This window comes from Anas acuta, chromosome 16 (genome assembly GCF_963932015.1).
Source record: "Anas acuta chromosome 16, bAnaAcu1.1, whole genome shotgun sequence".
In the NCBI taxonomy this organism is placed as follows: Eukaryota; Metazoa; Chordata; class Aves; order Anseriformes; family Anatidae; genus Anas; species Anas acuta.
In genome coordinates this window covers 10959366-10983483 of record NC_088994.1, presented here as the reverse complement: position 1 = coordinate 10983483, position 24118 = coordinate 10959366, and the positions used below count along the sequence as shown (strand labels likewise).

General features: G+C 52.1%; 1 protein-coding gene across 1 annotated transcript; it reads right to left on the bottom strand.

The window, feature by feature from the left end:
* Window positions 1-9932: 9932 nt before the first annotated feature.
* RBM38 (RNA binding motif protein 38) lies at window positions 9933-23391 on the bottom strand. Its single transcript, XM_068700044.1, has 4 exons — window positions 22992-23391; window positions 22453-22576; window positions 21772-21826; window positions 9933-11392 (listed from the first exon to the last, which is right to left on the bottom strand). The coding sequence occupies exons 1-4, from the start codon at window positions 23157-23159 to the stop codon at window positions 11092-11094; spliced, it is 648 nt and encodes a 215-aa protein (XP_068556145.1). The 5' UTR covers window positions 23160-23391; the 3' UTR covers window positions 9933-11091.
* Between the last annotated feature and the right edge of the window lie 727 nt (window positions 23392-24118).

Here is a 24118-nt window from a genome sequence, read left to right as displayed (position 1 = left end):
AGAGCTGGAAAGGGCAAGGACCCGGATGGCTGGATGGCTGTTGTTGCAAAGGTTTCTGGAGGGATGATGGGTTCTGGCTGATTATGGATTCATTTTTTTTAATTGTGTACCCATAGTGTTACGCAATTAAAAATAAATAAATAAATAAGCCTACCCCCCCATAGAAACTCATTTCAAAATGAATAACTGCAACACTTTTTCAGTCATTGTCTAAAAAGGACGTTTCGGTATTGCTGGGACTTCCTTTCTCTCCACCTCTCTTCACCAGACTGCGATGTTCAGATACAGCTGACGAGGTGTTTGGGCTCTGACAGCATGTGTTTCCACCCAGTTCCTCCAGCTAGCTCTGGGGAAGCCCTCCTGGCACCTTGCACAAGCCTGGAGACCCCCTCCACGTCTCACTGGGGGAGCTGTGGTGACACGGCCCCACACAGAAGGGCTCTGGTGGCGGCCTCTTGCTGGGCTCCAGCAGGTGACTGCAGCAGCAGGTGCCCTTCGGAAGCTCTCTGCTATGGAATCGCTTTAAACAGCAAGAGCAGAACTGTGTGGGTCAAAATTAACCCCATGAAACTCCCAGGGCCTCGCTTGGCTCTCCGGCCCTGTGTGGGGCCTCAGGCCCAGCCTCGTGCTTGTGCATCTCTGGCGGCAAACCCCGCCAGGCACAGGTCCACCATGTTGGCTCAGGACAGGAGGGTCCTGCACGGCCTCAGCTGTCACTGATCTTTACCTCAGGGAGAAATCTCCACAAAACCACTCGTAGCATTTTTGATAGCAAAATAAAAGCCGCCTGGAATGATTTGTTGGTCACCAAACAAGCGTTTAGCTGTTGGGATATTTCAGGGGCAGTTTATGTCTCGATTTACCACAGTGCCATAAACTCGTCACCTCTGCATCCCTCTCCATTCCCCGCTGCTGGCGGGGGGTGAGAGGGACAGGACGGGGTCGTGGGGCCTGTGGTGAGTGGAGATGGAGGTGGAGGTGGAGGTGGAAATGGACCTGCCTGGTCCTTGGGAGCTGCAGGAGCCTTCTGGGGCCGCAGAGCGAGGAGAAACTCATTTGTTATGCAAATGTCTGCTCGAGCCTGGCGTAGACAGTGGAAAGCTCTTGAATTATTTTAAGCAGAGGACAAAAGTTCTTTCCCTCCCCCTATCATCTTGGATCCTTGTAAAAACAAAACAAAACAGAAACCTCGGCGTGAACCATCTGACAATGATCAGCGCTCCGTTTGCCTAGCGAGAGCAGCAGGGCCAGGCACACACAGCCGCATGCAAGGAGAACAATTAACTCCAAAAAAAAAAATGCATTTGAGGCAGCCGGGCTTTATTCTGTCTCAATGACAGCACAAACTAAGCATCCTCTGCCCTTATCTTCACCGGTGTTCTGGGGACAAGCGGGCTGCAGAGGGACAGGGCTGTCCCTAGGTGACCAGCTGAGGCACGTCCCTGCTGTCACCCGCAGCAAAGAGGGGCACGGGGCGGTTGCTTTGGGACGTGGAGCACTCGCAGCCCTCAAGTTCCAGCTCTCAGCCCAGCTCATGCCGAGGAGCCCACCATGTGTGTCAGAGAGGCGCTGGGCTGTCCCGCCGCGGTGCCGCGCTGGAGCAGGTGTGCGTTGTGTGGCTGCTAGGAAATGTCTGCAAATATTTGCTTACTGCTGAGGGGTGTGGAGGGGATGCACCCAAGCCTTTCCTGCTGGGAAGAGAAGTTCCACGCTGCCCTGACAGCAGAGGGTGAGTGAGGGTTTGTGCAGAAGGTGAGCGAGGCTGTGGATGCAGGGGGAAACCTTCCAAAAACCCAAACCACCCCCAGAGCCCCTGGCAGAGCTACATTTAAAGCCATGCAGCTCTGGTGGCCCCTCAGCATCCCAGGCCACGGCTCACAGCATCCCTGCACCATGCTGCCTGGCCTCAGCTCCCTGACCCAGCACACGGGTCCACAGGAGAACCCGCAAGCATGGGCTCCACGCTCTGGTCCCCATTAAACTCGAGGAGCCCAGGGCACAGCCCCACACCATCATCTGCCCTATGGGGCAAGGACCTGAAGGCTCCTTTGAGGGGCACCAGCACCCAGTCAAGCTCCCAGGGTCACTCACAGGCACCAGCCCCTGGTGCTGCGGCCTGGGTGCAACTGGGCTGTGGTTTTCCCATATTAAATGCTCCATTTCTTAAGTGTAATGGCAATGCTGCAAACTCCCCACTGAAATTCTTAACTGTGCAAAAGCAGTTGTTCTCATAGGCATTTTTAAAATTGTGAGAAAATTTGACTGGGCATTGCAATGTTTGTTTTCTTTGAAGACTTTTTTTTAATCTTGTTTTCCATTAAAGTAAAAAAAAAAAAAAAAAAAAAAGCTCAAAAAAAAAAGCTCAAGATAGATAGGAATTGAAACTGTGCCTTTAAGTATGGCATGCTAACAGCTGCTCAGAAATAAAAGCGAGATTGGAAAGAGCTGGATCGTGTGCCTAAAATCCACCGTGGAAGGCTGAACTCCTGTATATGTTTGCTTGTCCATGCTGCCCCAAGCTCGGGGAGCAGCGCCACGCACTGCGCCATCAGGGGGTTCAGGCTGTGTGCTCACAGTGCCGTGTGCCTGGGGGATGTTGGCATCACCTCCTCAATCTTCTCCATGGCACCCAATGTCACAGAGCCACAGGGGCACCCCAGCAAAGCACACCCCAACCTCCCTGAGCAGAGCCAGGAGCAGAGGGAGAGGAAAAAGGTGGCGACAGCAGCAAGGGGAATATTTAACGTTTATTTTCAGCAGCAGAGTTGTTTTCCAGAGCTGGAGACGAGCTGTGCAAGTAACTGCGCCTCCCCCAGCTCCCTCCACTTCACCGGGGCTCTCCGCTTTGTTTCCTCGCCGGGGACTTGGCCAGCAGACACTCGGCCTGAGCCAAGGGACAGGGGCAGAACGGGGGCCGAGCTGCTGGCAGCGGGGCACTGCAGGACGGAGACACCGGGAAATGGAGGCAGGGCTTTGCTGCGCCATGCGGCGCTATGCTTGGTGCTGTGCCCCTGGGCGAGCACAGGGTGCTGCCTCCCGGGCAGCTCTGCCTCCCCAGCAGCACGTGGGCTGCTTCAGTGTTTGGGAAGCAGCCTTCCCATGGGGATGCTCCTGCCCAAGGCCGGGGCGGGAGGAGGGGGAAGGCAGCCTGCAGAGAGGGCAGCGGCACAGCCCCTGTCAAATGTCACGCAGAGCTATTTTAAGATTTTATCTTGCTGCCCTCTGACAAAAATGTGCTTTGGAGTTGAGCTTATCATCCGTGTGGCTCGGCTGGCACACGGGGACTGGTGAATTTATCCCAGGGAGATGGGGAGAAGTGGAGCAGAGCCAGCACCACTGCAGGATTTGGTGCTGCTGCCGCCTCCCGGGGCCCTGCCAGGGACTGGGCACAAACCAAAGGCACAGGGAAAGGGCAGGTCCCTGAGCCAAAATGCAGCTGGGCCCTAAAGGAGGGGAGCACGAACCCTTGGTCTCAGCACCCTGGCACTGCCCAGCTGCACTGCTGGTCACACACAGCCCTCTCTGCACTCCTGCTTTTGTGAAGTTAATGCAAATGTTTGCAAACTGTTAAAAACACTGCTTTATCCTGATTTTATCCACTTTACCCATTACCCATCTACACATCACAGCACATCAGACTGGGATGCTCCTCAGTCCCACGGGGCTCTGCTTTGCTGCCAGGCCACAGAAAATGCTCTGTTGGGCCTGGACGAGCATGCATGATTTACTCTACCTCTGGTGCCCAGGGAAACCCAGGTACTGGACACTAAAGTGTCCCCATAACCATGTTCTTGTGCCCATCAGGGCCCTACCCACAGGATTACCACACACACGTCAGTCCTTCCCTCTTCCCACGGTGGCTTTGGTTCCCAGTCCCACTGTGGGCTCTGCTCTGGGCATTTTCTCTTGCAGCAGCAGCACAGATCCACGGCGAAGTCTCTGGGAAGCCTCCAGCACTTGGGCACAGCAAAGGGCCCTTTTAAATACTGGTGGCACTACCCAAGTGCCAGCACAGCCACCTCGGTTTCTGTACATCCCCCAGCAGGGTCTGCAGGTCCCCGTGCCCCATGCACTGCCGGGAAGCTCCTCTCCTGGGGTGCGTGACAGCTACAGTTGGTTTGGGCTATTTCCCTGGCAGCCACCAGGGAAATTAAGAATTATTTTGGCAAGGTTAACTGAACCTTCCAGTTTTGGCCATTTAGAAGCAAGGCTGCCCATGCCCACCCCGATGGCAAGCACCGGCTGTGCGCTGTGCCCTGACCCTGCTGCATCCCACTGGGGACAGCGAGGGGTGCTGGGCTAGGGGGGACACTGCATCCCACCCCCTGCGAGGTGCAGGCACCCATGCAGAGCCCCCAGCGTGCACCCCCGGCCACGGGGTGGCTGTGCCTTATCACTTTTGCCTGCTTGGCTGCTGGGGCTGGAGATTAGGGAGCTGCTCCTTATCAGCCTGCGGCCCCACAGCCCCAGGGCCCCGCTCCTGGTCATACTCCCTGGAGAAATGAGCAAGCGTCAGGTCACCTTGCTGCAGCCGCTGGGCCGTCACGGCTCAGGGTGGGCTTTGCTGGTTGGATTTTTCTTTTCTAAAGCCTCTCAGTGCACAGCTTGCAGAGAGCAGGACATGTTGGAGATGCTGGGCTGAGGGCTCGCTGGAGCACTGCCTTGTGTGTTCGGATCCAGCGGCGTCAGATGGGGATGGGGAGAGGAAACTGTGCGTTTGTGTGCCTGTGTGCATGAAACAGGGAGCAGGGAATCTAAGGGTCTTCCCTGGGCTGACTGCGAGCACCTCGCTCCCACAGAAATGCCACCAGCTGTGCACAGAGCTCTGTGTTGTCTGAACCTGGGCCCAGCACCCCGACATCGGTGACCTGCCATTAAACGGGTTACATCGCGTGGCTGCTGGTGTGTGCTCCTCCACCTAAACCTTCTGCTAATCCGTGCTTCATCTGGCACCTTCAGCAGCCAGGATGTAGGAAATAAAAGCTTAAATAGCAGCTGAAATAAGTCATTCATATGTATCCATGCATACACATCTATATTTACATACAGGTATATGGACAGTCACATGTATTTACATACATATGCACTACATATACGAGTGCATATCCATCATATAGTGTGTATATCCACTCGTATCTACCTATAGATTGCTATTTGTATAGGAATACACAGCTATTGATAGAAAATGTGTATGTTCGTCCACATATGTTTCTAATCAGACTTCTATCTGATATAAATACATAACTAATGTATATATGCACATATAAAATTAACTGGAAACAGGAAACTGAATTAGTTTACCTTACTAAAATGGCATGCAATAAATAGCAGCATACAGTGCTGAAAATAAGGTAGGATGTGGTTTTTGGAGGCTTTTTTCCCCCCTCAGGGTTCATTCTACATGTTTACATCTGAAAACCTGCTAATTTTAAAGCCCGATCGCAGCAAACTAATGGCACCACGCATTTATTTCATTTCACTTTCATTTTGCAGAGCTCCAGCTTTACTTAATGCGCTCGCATGGACGAAGCTAAAGTAAACACGGCCAGCTGATGTGACTCAGGAAGGCAAATGGACGCTGTGGCTGCCGGCGCATGCTGCCCCCGGTGTTTATCTAGAGGGAGAGATTAGACGGGAACCACTCAGGCATGCTTAGTCCGGGTTTCAAGGATCTTCTGAGTGTTAAACATGTATTAAGACACTCGGCGCTATTTTCAAAGCAAGATGTGTTCCTCGCCGCTTTACAATAGGCCACGCTCCCTGGCTTTGCATGTCTGAACGCCCCTAAAAACCTGCTGCTGGGACCTGGGGGCTCATCGAGGCAATGGCAGCGAGTGAGCCGGCTGCCGAGCCGCTGCTGAACGAGGGCTTTGAGCCCTCCTCGCCCAGCCCTCCTCCAGGATATTCCCCCTTGAGCTCCTCTATCTGGTTGCTGTTAGAAGCAGGCTGGCTCCTGCAAGACACTGCAAGGCACCCTTTAATAAAAGTGGATAAAAAGCTGGGACACACGGGGCTGGTGCCAGGGATGCTGACACAGGGCAGCAGCTGCAGGAGGTGACCGGGGACCAGGACATGGGGGACAAACACTGGCACAGCCCCGCTGAATCCTGCAAACCCACGGCTTGATGCTGAGCCTGCAGACTGAAGGCGGCCGCAGGATGGAGGAAAAATATTTACTTTGTGTGTATGCATAAGGATTTTTGTATATAAACTATATATGTGTGTTTAAACTTATCTGTATGTAATTATATTTTTAAATTATATGTAGGAATTTTAATATCTGCACAAACAAATAAATACACTCAAATACACTCGTGCACATGTATTTTGGGATTGCTAGAGGAAGGCGTGGAAGCCCTGAGTCCCTCTGCAGCCCAACACCAGCACCTCGCCCTGTCCTGGCCCCGGGTTTGGAGGCCGAGGACTGCGACCCCCCCACGTCTGTGAGGGCTCCCACTCTGACATCTCCACCATGGGCCTCCAGCCCCAGCACTGCCAGGCTCCCGAGCACGCCCCGCAGCTGATAAATCAGAGCCTGCACTTGCCTCCCACCCCACCCGGCCTTATCTGGGCCATCGCCCCCTCGCCGTGGCCCGCCCCGTTTATGGGTGTCAGACCCCCAGTAACACCACCAGTGCCACCAGCGCCTCCGCATCGCGGGGCTTTGCAGGTCTGCTCTTATCCTGTGCAAGGTCCTGCTTTGGGGATTACTGATGGAGCTGAAACGCCACAAAATGTAGTGCGTGTGTGTGGGGAAAACATAAAAACATTAAAAAAAATCCTCAGGAACCCTCCCCTTCCCGGCCAGGTCGCCCCTGCAGCGGTCACTGCCCAGCTCAGGAGCAGGACCAAGTTCTGTGCCACCAAGGGGAAGCTGTGACTGCTCCACCCCCCTCCCTATAATTTTAGGATGTTTCCCACACCAGCCCGGCCGTTTGCAGGGGCACGGTGGTATCAGCAGCCCGCAGGTCTATCGGGCCGAGCAGAAGCTTTTCCAGGAACTATCTCGTGCAGCACATGACCGGCCCCGGCTGGCGATACGTGACCAGCATGCTGTGGGTCCCTGCTGCAGGCAGTTGACTTTGCTGTTCATACTATTTTAGTGATGGGTTTTTTAATCCTGGGCTTAAGTTTTTCTCTTTCTTTCTTTTTTTTCTTTTTTTTTTTTTTTTCTCTCTTCCCTTTTTTTCTCTCTGAACAAGGGAATCTCTAAGCTGGCAGGATTCAGAGAGGCACAAAGGAGGGAAAAACAAGTTTCAGCCAGAAGTGGGAGAGAAAGAAAAGGATGCTGTTAGCATTCCCTGGATGCAAGGGGGCAAAACTGTTTTGCTGTGAACTTGATTTTAAAGGGCAAGTGCCACCAGCGGCCCAGTTACTGCACAAAGAAATCCTGGGTTCAGCCTTCCCTTCTCAGGGGTGAAGTTTTGGCTTTGCCTTAGGAATGGGACTGTGGGCAGGCTGTGCTGTGGTGCCCTGTTCCCCTGGGGATGCCACCATCCCTTAGGGCTGGGGATGATGGTGCAAGCCTGGGGGGCTCCCCACCTGTCCATGGCACCTTGGGGGGTGTCTTGACACATTGCTGCAGGAGAATGTTGGGATGGGAGCTGATGCCGGGCTCATCCCAGGCTTTGGTGCTGGTATTCATGGTGGTGATGTGCTCCAGCTCACGGCGCTCACAGCTCAGCTGGGCAGCCCGATGTGCTGGGTCCTAGGGAAAACATCTGAATTTGTCTTGCAAATGACCGGACCCAGCCCTGGAACACCTGTGCCCCACAGCTGGTGCTGTTGGGGCTGTCCTGACAAAACCACCCCCCCTCAAAAAAAAATAAAAATCCTTGCTACTCTTCCTGCATCCCTCCGGCCACATTTTGCCGCACCAAAGCTCCTACAGCAGCGCCCTGTGCTCACCCCACGCCCACCCCAGCCACAAGGAGCAGAGCTCTTCTTGCTTCATACCAGCACAATGAAAGAAAGTAAAATAAGATACAATACAAAATCGAATAATAAAATAAAATACAAAATCGAAAAATAAAATAAAATAAAATAAAATAATAATAAATAAATAAATAAATAAACCTTTTAAGCCATTGCAATTCAATTTAAGCACCTTTCCCTGTACCCAGACCAGCACATAGCAATCCTGTGGGCTTTCCAGACTTCCCCAGTGCTGGGTGAAGGAGGTGTTCGGGCCCTTTTTGGGGACAACATACGCATCCCTCCCTGCCTGCCCTCGCAGCCATCGCGCTCCCACTTCCATGCGGGAAGCTTGCTGGCGGATTTCATTATCATTCAGCCCGGCCACAACTTCCCAGTCAGGCTGTCAGCAGCAGGAAGCCGGCAGGTTGGCTGGGGCTGCTGGGCTGATGGGGTTGTTTCTCGAAATGAGCCCAGAGCGGTGCTGAGCGGGCTCCAGGAATCCCTGGGGAAGGAGGGAGCTGTGCTGTGCTCCTTCTCAGCGCCACTCGTTGCCCTTGCTTGCTGGCAGTTTTGGCCACCTTTCAGGAAACCAGAGCCAGCTCGATGGAAACTCATCACTCTTCTCGCTTCGCAATGCGCTGGGCGCTTTCTTTTCATCAACAAATGGCTCTGAGAGGCCTCAGTCTCCCTGCTGGCTGGGGGAGAAGCGGGTCCCAGGTGCGGACGGTGGCCACGGAGCCCAGCGGGACCTCACTACAGCTCAGGGACAAGGACACCATGGGGCTGGGGCTGGTGCTCCCATGCAGCTCCCCGCACGGCCACTGGCCCTAAATCCTCCCCCACCTCCTCCGAACCACCGGTGACAGGCAGCAAGAAGAATTGCTGAGCAATCCCCACCCCGCAGGGCTTCAAAGCCAGCGGCTGCTCAGGCCAGGCCCCTCTCCTGCCGGCCGGGCTGGATGCGGCTGGGCTCTTACTCCTTTGGCAGTCCCGCAGCCGTACACAGAAAGCAATTACTTAAAAAGGAAAGAAATGTCACCCGCGTGGCTCCAAGTAAAGCCCCGGGCAGGGCTAACAGAGCACCATCAGGCTCCGCGTTCTCATGCAACACGAAGCAGGGAGGAATGAGCTGTTTCCATTCATCTAGATGGGCTGTTTACTCTGAGGCCTACTGATGACGTTAGACATGCCCCCCGTGTGCCTCCAGCTCCACCAGGGCACTGGATCAGACACAGAGCCGTGCTGCCACTTCTTCCATCCCATGGCACCCTCTTCCCCCCCGTGCTGGCTTCAGGCATCATCCCCTGAGCAGTAACACAGGCTGGTGCCAAAGGCAGCGACGTCTTGGCACCAATTCTGCCATAGCCTTTGCAGAGATGAAATAGATCACCAGCACGTTCAAGTAGAATCATTTTTATTTACTTTTAAAAACAGATATTGGAAGTCAAAATCCAAAAATCAAATTTCTAAAGCAGGATGGTGAGGTAAAATCACACGTGGCCACAGGAGCAAGTCTCAGGGGGGTGCGGGTGCCTGCAGCAGGCCCGGCGCTGCCCACAGCCTGACCAGGCCCTGCCCGCCCCGAGGGAACCTCAGCGACCCGACATTAACTGAAGGAGGGCTCAGGCAGACCTCTGACCGCTGGATGGACTCCATTTTGGATAAAACAAAATAAAATAAAACCTTCCTCTGAGCGAGTAACAGAAGGAAAGGCCACACGAGGTGCGGATGCTGCTGCACCAGGACAGCGGCACTTTACCCGCTCTGCTCCACAGCGGCTGGGCTCAAGCACCAGGGTGACCTCATGTATCCAGCAGGGTACTCTAGGAGCTCAAAAGCCCCCATGCCAGAGCCACAGGTGACTCAGGAGATGCAGAGCCACCAACAGTGCATGGGACGTGTGTCCCAGCCCCCCCAGCACATTCAGGGGCCAAGACCAGTGCATCTGCATCGGGTCGCTTTGCTACTCCCCCCTGCACTCCGGCCACGCAAACATGGTACCATACAGTATCCGATCCTTTTAAAAGTTAAAATAGTTTATTGCTGTTCTTTGTAGAAATGCACTTAACTTACATTGTTTTTTCTCTTCCTTTATTTGGCTGTTGCATTATAGGCATAAAAAGGTTCTGTTTACCCATTTGTTCAATGACTTAACACCTTTTTTCCTTTTGCTCCACTCATGATATTCCCCTAACCTTTGCTGGCCAACAGCCCCAAATCTCCTTTACATAAATACTGTAAATGTCTCCATAGTTTGCAGCATTGTAACAAAAAAAATCTACCAAAGTAGACAAAAATGTTCGGTATTCTTGGTTGTTGTTTTTTTGCATTTTAAAAATATACCTAAATTTGAGATAATCTTAACAGAGTAACAATTACAATAAGAAAATAGTACAGTGCGTTGACTAAAGGAATATTCTGCTCTCCTTCAAGCCAATATTCCCTTTTGCATGTTGAAGTGATTCAGCAATTACTTAGGAACTTTTACCTACATACAATAATTTAGTAAAATGAGAATTAAACAAGGCAGATACTTACTTACTACTATTCTTCTGTCTGCAATTCACAGCTCATGCGAATAAAATCGCAATAAATATTAAAAAATAGTTTTTCTTTTTCTTTTTTTCTGTAAGGCATCTCTGAGTATTACAAAGTTTTTGTACAACCAAAAAATAAGATTGCTTTTCTCCATGTTCTCCGAGTACCTCTGTACCTCAACAGTAAATAAGAAGATTGCAGGTTTGATGAGGAGGGAGGGCTGGCGGGGCAGACGGGGTGGGGGCTGGAAAGAAGACCATAGGTGATGGAAGCAGACTGTGATGTGTGCAAGAATCTGTAGTTTTCCTGTGAAACATTTCAGTCACTTTAAGAACATCTTCAAGACAATATCTGTCCAGATCCAAAGAAAACTTACCCAAAGTCCTTTTTCATGAGCACAGTCAGACTGCAAGGGTTTGGGTTTGCCCTTAACACTATAAATAGCTTAGGTATTGATATGCACCTAAATAAATGGGATAAAGGGTCAGGGTGATTTTTTTTCCTTTTTTTTTTATTTTGTGTTGTTTTTTATTTTTTTTTATTTTTTTATTTTTTTGCTGTTGGTTTCGTCGTCCTAGTCGTCATCCTTCCCTCGGCAAAAGATTGTCCCAGGTGGCAGCAGAGCGAGCAGGGCCCTCACTGCATGCGGTCAGGCTGCAGCTGCTGGGGCTGGTACTGCACGAAGGCGGTGGCGGGCGCCGCGGGGTTGCTGGCGGTGATGGGGGGCTGCACCGCGCCCGTGTAGCCGTATCCCACAAAGCCGGCGGCGGGAGAGGCAGCGTAGGGGTACTGGTCGTAGGCAGCTGTGGTGTACTGGGAATAGGCTTGGCTGGCGGCGGTGTAGTCGATGTAGGGAGACGTGATGGACTGCACGGGGGTAGGGATCACCACGCTGGGCTGAATGATAGCTTGGGGGTAAACATAGTGAGGCGTGAGTCTGTGGAGGCAAAGGGAGAGGGTCAGCGAGGGGTCTGCTCCCCAAATTCATGTGCCCCTCCTGCCCCAAATTCACATGCATCAGCCACAGGATGGTGCTGTCCCAGCAAGGGGTGCTGCTGGGGGCGGGAGGGGAGGCAGAACACAACAGCCCTAGAGTCTGGAGTAGAAGCAGCACAAGACAAAGCAGAGACGTGGCCACACGCCCTGCTCTCCACTCCTCTGCTTCCCAGGGGTCAGATATCTGCTGCTACCCAGGCTGCCGGGCCCCAGAACCCCTCCCCAGGTGGCCACAGCACACAGACACCACTCACCAGCCCCATTCCAACCCTGGTGTGCCCAAATTGTCCCCACCAGCCTCCAGCTTCACATTTCCCCGTCCCCGTCCCAAGCCGCTCCTCCACGCATCCCATTGCCAGGAACAGCCGAGGGCCTTCCCTGCTGTTACCAGTCACCACACATTGGGGCTGGTGTTTCCATAACAGGGGATGTTTAGGGCAATGCTACAGGGTGTTTGTTGTAAAACACGAGGTATTGGTACTGGTTTTCTTCCCCCCAGTAAGGCTGGCGCATCTTGGCTCTCACGGCCAGTGCCTCCAGCACTGCCTTTCAGCACCTGCCCCAGGGGTGCTGCCACGAGGAACCAAACCACGCCACTGGTGATTAAAATTGAAGCACGCTGAGGATGGTTAAGGTCAGATCGCCCACTTATTGATAGGAAATGTTAACTTTTTTTAAAAAAAACAGCAAAGTGGAAGGGTGTGTTTTCCAAAGGGCCCATGGGAAGTCAGGCTTGAAGTAAGAGCAAGAGCTGCAGGTTCAGGTCTGTCCACACAAAGTGCCACGGTCCTGCGGCTGCCCTGCACCGGGAGCTCTGTGGTGCTGGGCCCTAATCTGGCCTAGTAGAGGCTAGTGACTGCTGAAGGGCAGAGCCACAGGCACCAGAAGTACCTGGTGTAGGCAAGAGGTCTCTGACCAACTGCTTGCCCATCTGCAGTAACCAAAAGCCATCCTCCAGAGAGTCCCCAAACCCCCTTATTTTGGTGAGCAAAAACCAAGGTGAAACTCCGCACAGCGCTTATGCAGATTCAAACATTTTGGGGATTTTTGAGTGGATGTGTGCGACAGCACATTTCCAAACACGACCACTTTTAAAAGCCTCCCACAGGCTTTTCACAAGCCGCGGGCTTGTACGTGCCTGCAGCGCTTCGCGGAGCGGAGCTCAGCTGCTCGGGGAAGGATCCGCTGCCCACTCGCCCATCTGATCCCTGTCAGGAGCACGAGAGGATGCGCAGCGCTGCCTGGCCGTGGGAAGTCCCACCCAGGAGCTGGAAGCTTCTCCTGGACCCGTCACTGGCCTCCCTCGTCCTGCCCAAGTGCCTGCCCCACATCTCAGCCGGTACCCGCAGCGTCCTAGGGCCCACCTGGGGCTGCTGACCCTGTCCAGCAGCTGTGGGGCTGTTCCCATATGCTTCTCACCCAGCACTGGATGCTAAATTTAACCTGCTCTTTGGGCAGGAGAAAGGCTTCCCGTGAATAAGTGTGCATCTGACCTGGGTTTTCTCTTGTTTTCCCACTCACACACTTTTTTTTTTTGTTGAGGCAATTTGCATTATGAGAGAATGACTGCTATTCTCCCCCCTCGCAGCAGCTCTGCCTCTGAAATCAGCACCCTCAGATGAAACGAGGCTGCCCAGAGGAGCAGCACCAGGGAGGGGGCAGGATGGATGGACGGCACGCACAAATATTAAATGCAAGGCCACCTCCCAAGGCCAGAGCTGCCACAGCATGCAGGGAGGGAGCTCACAGCCCTGCAGTCCATAAATACACGGCACCCGCTATCACCCTGTGACTAACAGGAACGAAATGAGGGGACAGAAATTCACTGAATCATTTTTGTTGCAGCTCTGATCCAAATTAAGGCCAGCATGGCTGAATCAGAACAAGAGCTGACGCCCAGGCTCCGACCTCAGGCCCAGCGCCCCAGCCGGGCTGCAGCAGCAGGGCCCTGAGCCGAGGAGTGGGCACAGCCCAACCCCAACACCCCTTGGGCTCTGTCACCGAGCCCTCGCCTGCAAAATGAGCAGCGCTACCATGGAGGCTGGGCTGGCAGCCTCTTGGGACACAGCCTGAACATCACCCTGCAGGAACGTGTGCCCAGGGACCCTGCACGTCAGTTCTGATCTTCAGCACACGGGTCCCCTGCTGTAGTTTGCACAAAAAGGCAGCAAACCCATGACATCCTAGACGACGACTTTGTCAGGGAGGAAAAATTCCATCGCTTCGATGCCTCTCTGAATAGAAAACACCATTAACTGAGAAGACAATAAGTATTCTTGCACTCCGTTTCCAGAAATAACCCCCGACCCGCCGCACACACAGGCACGTGTCTCACACCACCATTTGCCGCACTGAAAACGCGCTGCCACTCCAGAAGCTGCTCCTGTGTACAAGCAGAGGCTCTTCTGCTCCATGGGCTTTTAGTGTTTTAGAATCACACTCGGGATATGACGCAGTTTGGACTTCGAGATGCAGTGGCCAGATGGCAACTCATCGATCCCAACAAAACACGCGGCCCAAGGTAAGGTCGCTGGTTACTTGCGGCTACCGAGAAACCAGAAGCAGCGTGGTACGGCGAAGTTACTGCTGGCTATGTTTAGCATCCACAGGAGGTCTTGAAATACTTTCCCCTCCTTCACTATTTCTGAAGATCTCTCAGAAATAAAGCTGTTTTCGAGTGCAGTCTTTTTCAAAAAATCAGCAAGCTCTGATCTGAATTTCTACCGGATGAGTCACATCTGTGTTTTACGATGCCTTCCCTCCCTGCAGTCCTCCTCCGGCTCCCACAACGCGCCCTGCAAGCCAGAAGAACTTCACCTCCATACACAACGTGACCAGAAAAAGGCCCCCAGCCACGGCAGGAGCTGGTTGTGCTGAGGTGGGGGACAAGTTGCAGGAGGGACACAGCACCACACAAACACTCGGGATGCGAGGAGGGGCACAGGGCTCTTGGCAGCCTCACAGAGATCAGCACACAAATGCCACCACCACGACCAGCCCTTTATTCCCTGAAGAATAAAAGAAACAGAGCCCTTTGTGTCTGCCAGTGAAGGCACAAACTGCAGCATTTGACCCCGGGAATTTGGCCTGCGTTTCCACCAGCACTGACCCGTCAGCTGCTGCACGGACACCCACACGGCCACGACACGTGATGGCAGGACAGACGGATGCGTCGGAGCCCTCCAGACACACGGCACCAGCCAAGATGCCACGGGAGGCGATGCCGGGCTCCGTCTGCTGGGTGGTACTGCAGAATGAGCCGAGCACAGCCACAGCTGCACACGAGAGCGACACAAAAACCGCCTGTGGTGAGGTGACACCTCCAACCACAGCCTGGGTGACAGGTTTGCAGAGAGGTATTCTGAAGCGGGGTCAGGAGTGCGAGTGCCTCAGACAGAAGTAGCTCTGGGAAACACCCCAGCACGGCCATGGAGAGCAGCAGCACTCCAGGAGCTCGACGCTTCCATTACCACTGCTGCAACACCACCTCGGTGCTAGTGGTGTGCGGACACAGCCGCATCCTGCCACAGCTCGTGCCCCAGGAGTAGTATTCCTGAAGGACAGCCCCAAGCCCTCGAGGCGCTGCCTGGGCACTTTAAGCCTGGGTGGAGCGTGGGTGGTCAGGCAATACCTACAGCCTCAATGCCAGGCTGTAGAAACAAGAGAAATTCAAATCCTGGTCTCAAATCCAAGCAAGATGCAGTGGCCAGGTCAGGCTGTGTCTGCCAACGAGGACTCCTGCTCGGAGGGGCCCCTGCGGGGTTTATTCACCGACGTGTGAATAAGCACAGCGTGCTGCACACCAGGGCATTCGTTCTGCAACGACCACTCCACAATCCATCAGCAGTTACTGACGTGGGCTGGGCTTCGTCCACTGACATGACAAACCTCTGAATCCTGAAATGTCCCTATTAAAGCTGATTAAAGCATGCATTGAAATGTCAATGGGTTCTGCCTCATCAGCCAGCTTGAAAAAGGACAAGGATGAACCCTGCAGCTCCGTGGTCCAGTATTTACGTTCGCCTACTGTATTATGACACAAACACAAAATAACATCAAAAGAAGAACCACAAATTTCTGCTCTAATTTCTGCTCATGTAACTAATTTGCCTGTCTGTCTTCTGCTCTTCCTCCTCTCGCCCTATGGGAAGATTTACACAGCAGCCCAGGCAAACAGGTATGTGGTACACGACTGGGTTTCCTGCTGGGCGAAGGACTTCAATATACAGGGGGACAACGAAAAAGGAACAACCTGCTGTAACAGCCTGTCCCAGGTTGGAATCAGTACAAGAGAAAACATGGCTATGTAAGAGGTTTCAACGATAACTTCTACCAGTTGCTGAGCCTACAAAAATCACTGTACACGAGCTATCCATGATTTCAATCTAATTTCATTTTGGCAGGAGAGAAAAAGCTTAGGGAACAGGAAGCACTGCGGTAGCTGCGAATCCAGCACAGCCCAGCAGTGGCATCACTTTGCAGCGTGAGCACAGCTCAGCTTCATGATGCAACAAACTCATGGAGGTGGGTCCCACAGACACAAATAAAAAGAAACGCCATCTACACCTTCTCCAGGAAGCACAGCCAGTGCAGAGGTGGGGAAAAGGGGAAAAAAAAAAAGAGGTTGCCTATCAAAGATGAGAGTGAATCTCCTCAAAGATCTCAACTTTTTTCTTAATTCAACCAAGAGCCCGAGATCAACATCCTGAGCTCAGCACCAGTTATCCAGGCTCTACAATTTACAGTTTTATCCTCTGCATCTTGCTCCCCCACGCCCAAAGGAGAAAAAAAAGAAATACAATAAAATAATAATAATCCCAAACAAAGGCATGTTGGGCCAGACCAAAAATAGGCTGGAGAAGCATGATGAAAAACGCTCAGGTAGCAGAGCAGGAGATAACATCTGCCTGAAACAAGAGCCATCTGGCACCAAGGAAAAAGTCACATGGAAGTTTATCCGCAACTAGTCAGCTATCCAGAGAGGGAAAAAGCCCTCCCCTTTTGAGTTATCAGCACAGCCAAAACAGACATGAACTGCCAGACAAAACAGAAAGTGCCTCACACCAATACACCACAGCAGCCCGAGTCCCTCAGCATCAGTATGAGAATCCCAGGAGGATGCTAGATTCGTCCTGTCCACGCAGGAGGAAAAACAAGAGACTTTGAGAGCTTAATTCCCAGGAATTCGACCTTTAACTAAGCTTTCCCATTTCCTCCTGCAATTTGGAGAAAACCAAAGGCTGCAGAAACACCTTTAAAAACTTCCCAAGTACCTGACAAGTTTTGGAATAACACATGCATAAAGTTGTCTGTTTTTATGTGACTCCATTTTTTTAACAGACTTTTTCTTTACACGTGATTCCTTCCACTGATTTTTAATTAAAATCACCAGTACATCTGATTTACCAAAAACTATTTCTTGGATATATGAGGGATTTTGAAGCAGAATGCTTCAACCATGTAAGAATAATGAAATAGGTTTTCTTTTATCAGAAACAGGTAACTGATAAAACAAGTGGTTTCTCAGCCAAGAAAGAAATTCCATTTTAAGAATTTTCAGGGATCTCTACTGCCAGCCTCTAGATCTTGTTGATCTAGAGGACCCGAGGCACCCCTCTCCACGCCTTCCAGCAAAGCGGGAGCAGCCAGGGGTGCGTGCCAGTGGCGCAGGACAGCCGACACGCACAGGGAAAGGGCAGGGGCAGCGCGGCCCTGTCTGCAGGATGGAGAGAGGGAGAAACAGGATACTCAGTTTTAACTCTGAGGTCCAAGACTTTTCATCTTTTGCGCTCACAGAGTATATTTAGCTCTGGTATGTAGCCTGCTCCCATCTGCGGGGAACAAGTTCTTCATGTAAGTCATATTTAGAAGTGACCCAGTGTCCTTGCCACCGAATTATCAGCACAACTGTCTAAGTTCCCTCTCTGGTGTCCCCAGCTCAGAGGCAGGCTGCTCAGAGCTGCATTTATCATTCAAATTACTGGGCATGTGTTTAATACTACCAAAGTTAGGGACCAGCGTGCCAGCAGCTGCGCAAAAGAAAGACGAGATCAAGAACAGGCTGCACTGCTCTGAAAATTCAGGCGCGTGCACGGATCTGCTGTGCTGGGATTAAAACAGCACCAGAACGGGAGAAGCTTACATCTGCTGCTCCCCGGCTCCTGCAGCCAGGGGAAAGGGCCTGGGTCGCTGCTCTGCAGAGGGCAAAGAGGAAATCCACTGATGCAAATGGAACCACAGCAAGGAGAAGGCACTTTCCTTTCTGGCTTCCTTTTACGTTATTCTATAGGATGATACAAGATGTGGGACACGAGCAAACTGTACCCAAAGCAACAGTGCCAAGCCCTTGGGTGCAACACCAGCACTTGCAACCTCGAAGTAAATGTCCAAGAAAAACTGCAAAGCTGTTGGATCTGTTTATAAATACACATCTATTCTTAAAAACCAAAAAGCTCTCTGACTGGCAAGTGCTCGGTCTGAATAGCAGTGAGTGTGCCTGAGAACTAGCAGCTGAAGCCATTTGGAAAATGGATTTGAATGTTTCTTAGGAAATCCCCCCCCGAAAGCTTTCATGTTATTGGCACACGACAAACAACAGGTGCCGGGTGAGCCATCCCCATGGGAGCCGCTTGTGACCGGCGGAGCAGCCCGGGGTCCTGCAGCAAGCCAGCTTTTTGATAAGTGGTGAAATAGGAAGTCAGAGCACGGGGGATGCCAGCTGACAGAGACCGAGCACAGCAAGGACAGCATGCGCCTGTTTATAAGCATAACCACAGAAAAGATGAAAGTTTGTTTCCTTTTATTTTTAACCCAATAGAGAAGTTTTAAGGATAAACAGCTGCAAGGGAGGGTGGGCTGACACAAAGAGGGACTTTCTTCACTTCCTAGCTGCAGCACCATCAGTACATGAAATGTTAAACTCAGAGATTTAACCATTTCCAGTGCTGCCTGACACTGAACACAGGCCGAAATAAGCAGCTACAGGCCAGGAGGAGGTGGGGTCTCTGGAGAAACAACACCCCATGTGCAGATATGGAAAGAGCTGGATCCTGCTGCAAGGACAGCGATATGTTTCCAAGAGCTCAGTCACTTACTCAGCCACTGGTAGATCTCCCACACAGATAGCTCCTTCGCTGAGGCACAGCCACAGGAATGCATCTGCCATGCACTGCCTGCATCCAGAGCTGAAAGCACGGCTAGGGAGAGAAGAATCAGGGAATCCCCCGTTCCCTGCCCGGGCTCACGCCTGCTTCGGGCGCCAGGGGCCTAGAAGAGAGGACCACGAGGGGGGCACAACACAGCTCTGCTGCACCACCACGTACTCCTGGCCGAGTGGTCTACATAGGTGCTCCTCGCAGCTTCCAAGAATTGTGATGTTTCTCCAAACTTCTTTAAAGGGCAACTGCTTCAGTAAGAGACCACTGCAGTAAGAGACAGCTCCATTTGCAGTCTCTCCCTCCTCTATTCTCATAAACACAACGCCACGCCAGCCAGCAACTGCAGGCAAATGCTGTGGCATTCCCATCTCCCTCCAAGCAAAGCGCAACCTGTAAGCTACTGACTGAGCCCCCAGGCCTGAAGTTGCTTCCCTAAACCCAGAAGCCAGATCTCCGAGTCACCCTGACACAGACGCATCCTTCGCCTTGCATTACTGTTACGATCTCTGGTTACGACAGCCTAGAGACTACTTTTCAAAACAGGATTTACTACCGACTCCGCGCTGTCTGCCGTGCATGTGCCTCCCCTGCCAGGACAGCAGGAGGAAGGAGAGAGGCTCTTCATGGTTTCTCTTTCTGTTCCGCATACCCCGGGCAATATTTACAGCTGCATTTGGGTCCCTGGGGCTGGGGGGAAGCCTTCAGTTTATAAATAATCTTCACTAATGTTTGGGTAATTTTCATAGTTTCCATTCATTTTAAGTTTCACCAAAACCTGCATTTTGTGGCTTTGTAGCTTGAATGTGACTGGCTGGTCTTCTCTTCCTTAACTGCCTAGCAGTTCGCGGGCTGTTCATTCATTTCTTCCTTGCCAAGTCCAGCTTGCACACCTAGCACCCCGCGTCCCATAACAATGGTCTTTCAGAAACTGCGTGCCAGTGCCTGGATGCAAACACTTTGCAGAGAGAAACTGAGGGAGGGAAAGCCCTGAGATGTCTTATGTGTGGCAACGCAGACCAGCCAGAGACCTTTATTTGGGGAAGCTCCACAAGGCACACAGCAAATGGGCAACAGCAAGTTGGTCACACTTCCCAAGTCAGACAGACCCTGATAAGCTCCTCACCTACCCTCAAATCCCTCAAAGGGCAAAGGAAATTGTGGCTCCAAGGGAATGCAAGAGCAGAGCCCTCTTACTTCTGCTGGTCTCCTGACAAGACAAAGAGGGAACCGGTGGCCAAGCTCCGCTGCTTGACTGAACACCTGATGCTTTGCTCAGAAGCCACAGAGCAGCCTCAGCCACGGTGCTCAGTTAAATGGCTCTACGTTTCGCCAAACCCACGTTTCTAGTGATCCTGCTCCAGCAATGTCCGAATGCAATGAAATTCGTGTTTACCGATGCTTGCAAATAATGATATATAATCTGCTCCCTCCAGTCTCCTGGTTCCTGTCTCTTGGCAACTGATAAATAATTTACAGTGCTCTCTGCTGTATGTGCTCACTGCAGCTCTGCTGGTTTAATGATGGAACCAATGCCGGAGAACTGGAACAGTAACTGTCTAGATCACAAGGAACACCAAGTCAGTTGATCCCACACTCCTCTCTACATGAAACTAAGAGCAAACTGTTCAAAAAGAAAACCCACGTTTTTCACAGCTGCAGAGCTGTGGTGCTGGGTAGGAGCAGCACATGCGGGAAGAGCAGATTATCTGCAAGGGGAGCTGGTGCGAGCTGACGCTCCTGCCAGCACTAGGGCTTTAACACGCTTCACCATTTTGCTCTTTTCTGTTGGCACGCATGGTAAACCTCGTAACATGCTGGGTTTTATCATCAACTTCTATTGTGTGCTCTTGTGCGATTTGGAAAGCCTCCGGTGTTTGCATCTCAGAGATGCTGCCTGCCTCTGATCCTAGGAAAGCTGCTATAGCTCCCATGCGAGGAGAGCTGTTGAAGAGCAACAGCTTGCCTACCTGGACTATTGTGGCTCTTGCACCAAAAAACCCTCCTCGTTTCATGACAGATGCTCTTCAAGTCTTTCCAACAGAGTCGTAACCTCTTAGGAAAACTGGCGTGTTTGAACCGTACACAGCGCACATACACTGGGTGTGCACTATTGTGGCAACACAGCCTCTTACATCCATAAACTCATTGGAATGAGATTACCCAGGCAGTTGGCAGAGAAGCGAAAGTTTCTGTTTTGTTGTTAGCTGCTCCCCCCACCCGCCCCCAAAAAAAAGAAAGAAAAGAAAAGAAAATGCTATGAACAGAGAACAGGGAATGGATGAAATATTTCTGTTGACAAAGGCCAAGATCCCATCTATTTATATTAGTCACATAAAAACCACAACAGAGCAGTTCTCAAAAGCTTTAAAAAATGCACCTACTTTCTTAATGCTCTTAGAAAATAATAATAAAAAAACCCTATCAATATTCACTTTCTGAAATGGTGTAAAAAAAAGAACTGCATCAATCATTAAACAGTTAAATGAAGGCAGTATGACAGTCACTATTGTTCTCATGAAGCACACTTGTCTTTTCCCGAGCAGCTGCCAGATCCTATTAGATGTATAAAAAGAGGACTTTTCTAACTGAGTAGGGATGGTATAAGCTATTGAAAACAGCAGACAAAAGCCCACTTTTGCAGACTATTCAAGCCTTGTATAACATCTGTCCAAAATCAATTTTTGACCTAATGTTACTTTCATTAAGTAACAGACTTTGTTTCCAATGCAATTTGTTTTCTAGGATAAAACTGTACCCTGAGCATTATTATGTGGGAAACGGCGGAGAGGAAGCAGAAGATCTTATTTGAGAAACATGAGAGCAGAATTTGCTTAATTGTTTTGACACCTTAAGTACTGCAATAGAGAAACTATTTTCCATTTATTTGAATTCTTGAAGCTGGCAAAGAAGAGAGCAATGCAGTGGGCTTATTATGGCTAAGATTTACTGAGGATAAAGGAGGATCTTTGGGAATTATATGAAAGCTGACAAATGCACAAAACTTCTGAAATCTTCACCAGAAATAAAGTACTCCACGCATCAACAACAGCTGTTCAAACTGTCCACTCCTTACAGCTAAGGCTTTTTCATGCATTTTAAATAATGAGGAAGTTGATTCATGAATATGATTTCAAACTGACTGTTAAGAAACATGTCCACTTACCCAAAGGGTCTCTGAATAAAGGCTGGATGTAGCTGCTGCACACCTATAGTAAAACCTAAAGAAAAAGGGTTCAGAAAAAAAATATATTAATGAATGGCATCCACCATACCATTCAACTCACAATATACCCACGTAACTACACCTCAGACCACATGTACATCCATTTCATCTGCTATGCATGTGAGCAAATTTAGAGTCCCATTTAGAAGCAAGTTAATTTTAATATGCATATGCGATATGCACAAAGGCCAGATGGGAGCCCAGATTAAAGAGCAGTGCTCAAGTGCTGCTATCAGAGCAGACAATGGGGATAATACCTTACTTTACACAGGGTACTGTGTGTAAAATTAAACCAAGGGGCAGAATGACGGAATGGATCTTAGCGCTAATGCTGATGTAACAATGAAAGAGGAGAGCAGCAAAGCAGACCAGCCATGGAAGGAAACGGCTTTAGCTCAGTTATACAAACTTTGGTGTATATTGGCATATAACGCTAGCATAAGAGGGACAGGGAAGAAGTCAGGGAAGAGAGGTAACTGATTACAGTGTCCTCAGTCCACGAGCAAAACAAGGGGGGATAAGCACGCACCATCGGATCAGATGAACCCAGCCCGAGTAACTCGTTCCCTCGCCTTACAAGTTATTCTACTAGTTAGAGATGGGCTCTCCCGGCTTCCTCACCAGTTTGAATACTCCTCGGTTTTGCTCCCAAATACGCCAGGTTCACATTTGCTTTCCTGCCGTCGATGATGGGGTTGGGGTCTTTGCAGGCTCTTTCAGCCGCAGCTCTGTCTGCCATGGTCACCTGCAAGGAAGCACAGCCTGGGTTGTGGCAGCGGCACTGGGGGAAGGCTCCGGCAGTGGCAGGCACCGAGTGGGGCTGTTTGCTTGGCTCATCTATTTTGACCCAGGAGCCAAACGCCGCTTCTCCAAACCACCCTGACACTGCGAGACGGGGGGGACCTGGTGGGAAAAGCGGCTCCCCATGGCCAAAGCTTCCACCAGTGACCTCCCCTCTGCTCCCTGGGCTCCTCCAAGTTAACGGAGCCGGTCCCAAACCCCCCGACGGTGGAGGCTGGAACGGGGCAAGCAGCACCGGGGGGCTCAGGGCAGGGAGATGCGGGGGTCCCAGCCACCCCCCAGGCTTTGTGAGGGAACTGCCACCCCCTGAGGGCACTGCCACCCCCAGCCTCCCCCCCGGGCCGGGCAGCGGCACTTACGAAGCCGTATCCCCGGGATTTGCCCGTCTGCCGGTCGGTGATCACCACCGCCTCCTCGATGTCCCCGAAGACCTCGAAGTACTTCCTGAGGGAGGAGTCGGTGGTGTGGTAGGGCAGCCCCCCGACGAAGATCTTGGTGAACGTGGTGTCCTTCTGCACGGTGTGCATGGTGCCCGGCGGCGGTGGTGGCGGCGGCGGCGACAAACAGCCCCCCACCCCCCGGGACCCCCAACGCGGGGTCCCCCCCCACTCCCCTCCCCGCTCCCTCCCGGAGCGGTGACGGGGAGCTGCGGCGGCCTCCCGGGGCCCTAGAGCGGGCTCATGGCCGCGCTTTGTCCCGTCAGCGCGGGCGGCGCCGCGCCCCTCCCGCCGGTACCGGGCAGTAGCGGCCGCCCGCCGCCGCCGCCGCCTTTGTAGGGCCGCGCCCGCCCCGCCCCGGCCCGCCCCGCCGCGCAGGGGAGCTCGGGGCGCGTAGTCCCTGAGGGGACGAGGGGGGGGGGATATGAAGGGGATAGGAGGGGGATATGGGGTGTGAGGGGGCGATATGAGGGGGATAGGGGGTGTAAGGGGGGGATATGAGGGGGATAGGGGCTGTGAGGTGGGATATGGGGTGTGAGGTGGGATGTGAGGGGGATAGGGGGTGTGAGGGGGATGTGAGGGGGATAGGGGGTGTGAGGGGGATGTGAGGGTGATATGGGGCATAGGGGAAATAGGGAACCGCAAGGATGTGGTCGTGGTGGGGACAAAGTGACCAAGGGGTGGTCTTGAGGAGGGAGGCTAAGGTCCTTCCTCTCTGAGGAAGAGCTAGGAGTGCTGAAGTGTTCCTAAGGAGGTCCCTAAGAAGGTCCTGATGTTTCTGCTTCTCCCTCCTGCTCTTTGGCCAGCGCTGGTTTCGAAGCAGTGAGGTGTCCCTGTGCCACCGGGTTCCTCTCCCTGTCCCTCCAAGGCTGGCTGTGCCCCGCTGGCTGCAGCCTGACCCAGGGGAGCTGTGAGTCCTGCCCCAGGAGAGCAGCCCCACAGCCTGATCCATGCTCCCCTGTTCCTAACTGCTGGAAAACAAAAGCCGAAAAGCTACTTAGTGCCTCAAAATCCACCTCTCAGCCGTGGATTGCTCACAGGGCTTTAAT

What these genes read in the sequence shown, in the direction of transcription:
- RBM38 (XM_068700044.1), bottom strand. Translation starts at nt 23,159, where the DNA reads ATGCACACCGTGCAGAAGGACACCACGTTCACCAAGATCTTCGTCGGG. An exon ending in AATCCCGGGGATACGGCTTC is followed by an intron (nt 22,577 to 22,991) that starts GTAAGTGCCGCT and finishes GCTTCCTTGCAG; the next exon opens with GTGACCATGGCAGACAGAGC. An exon ending in TTTATTCAGAGACCCTTTGG is followed by an intron (nt 11,393 to 21,771) that starts GTAAGTGGACAT and finishes TTGCCTCCACAG; the next exon opens with ACTCACGCCTCACTATGTTT.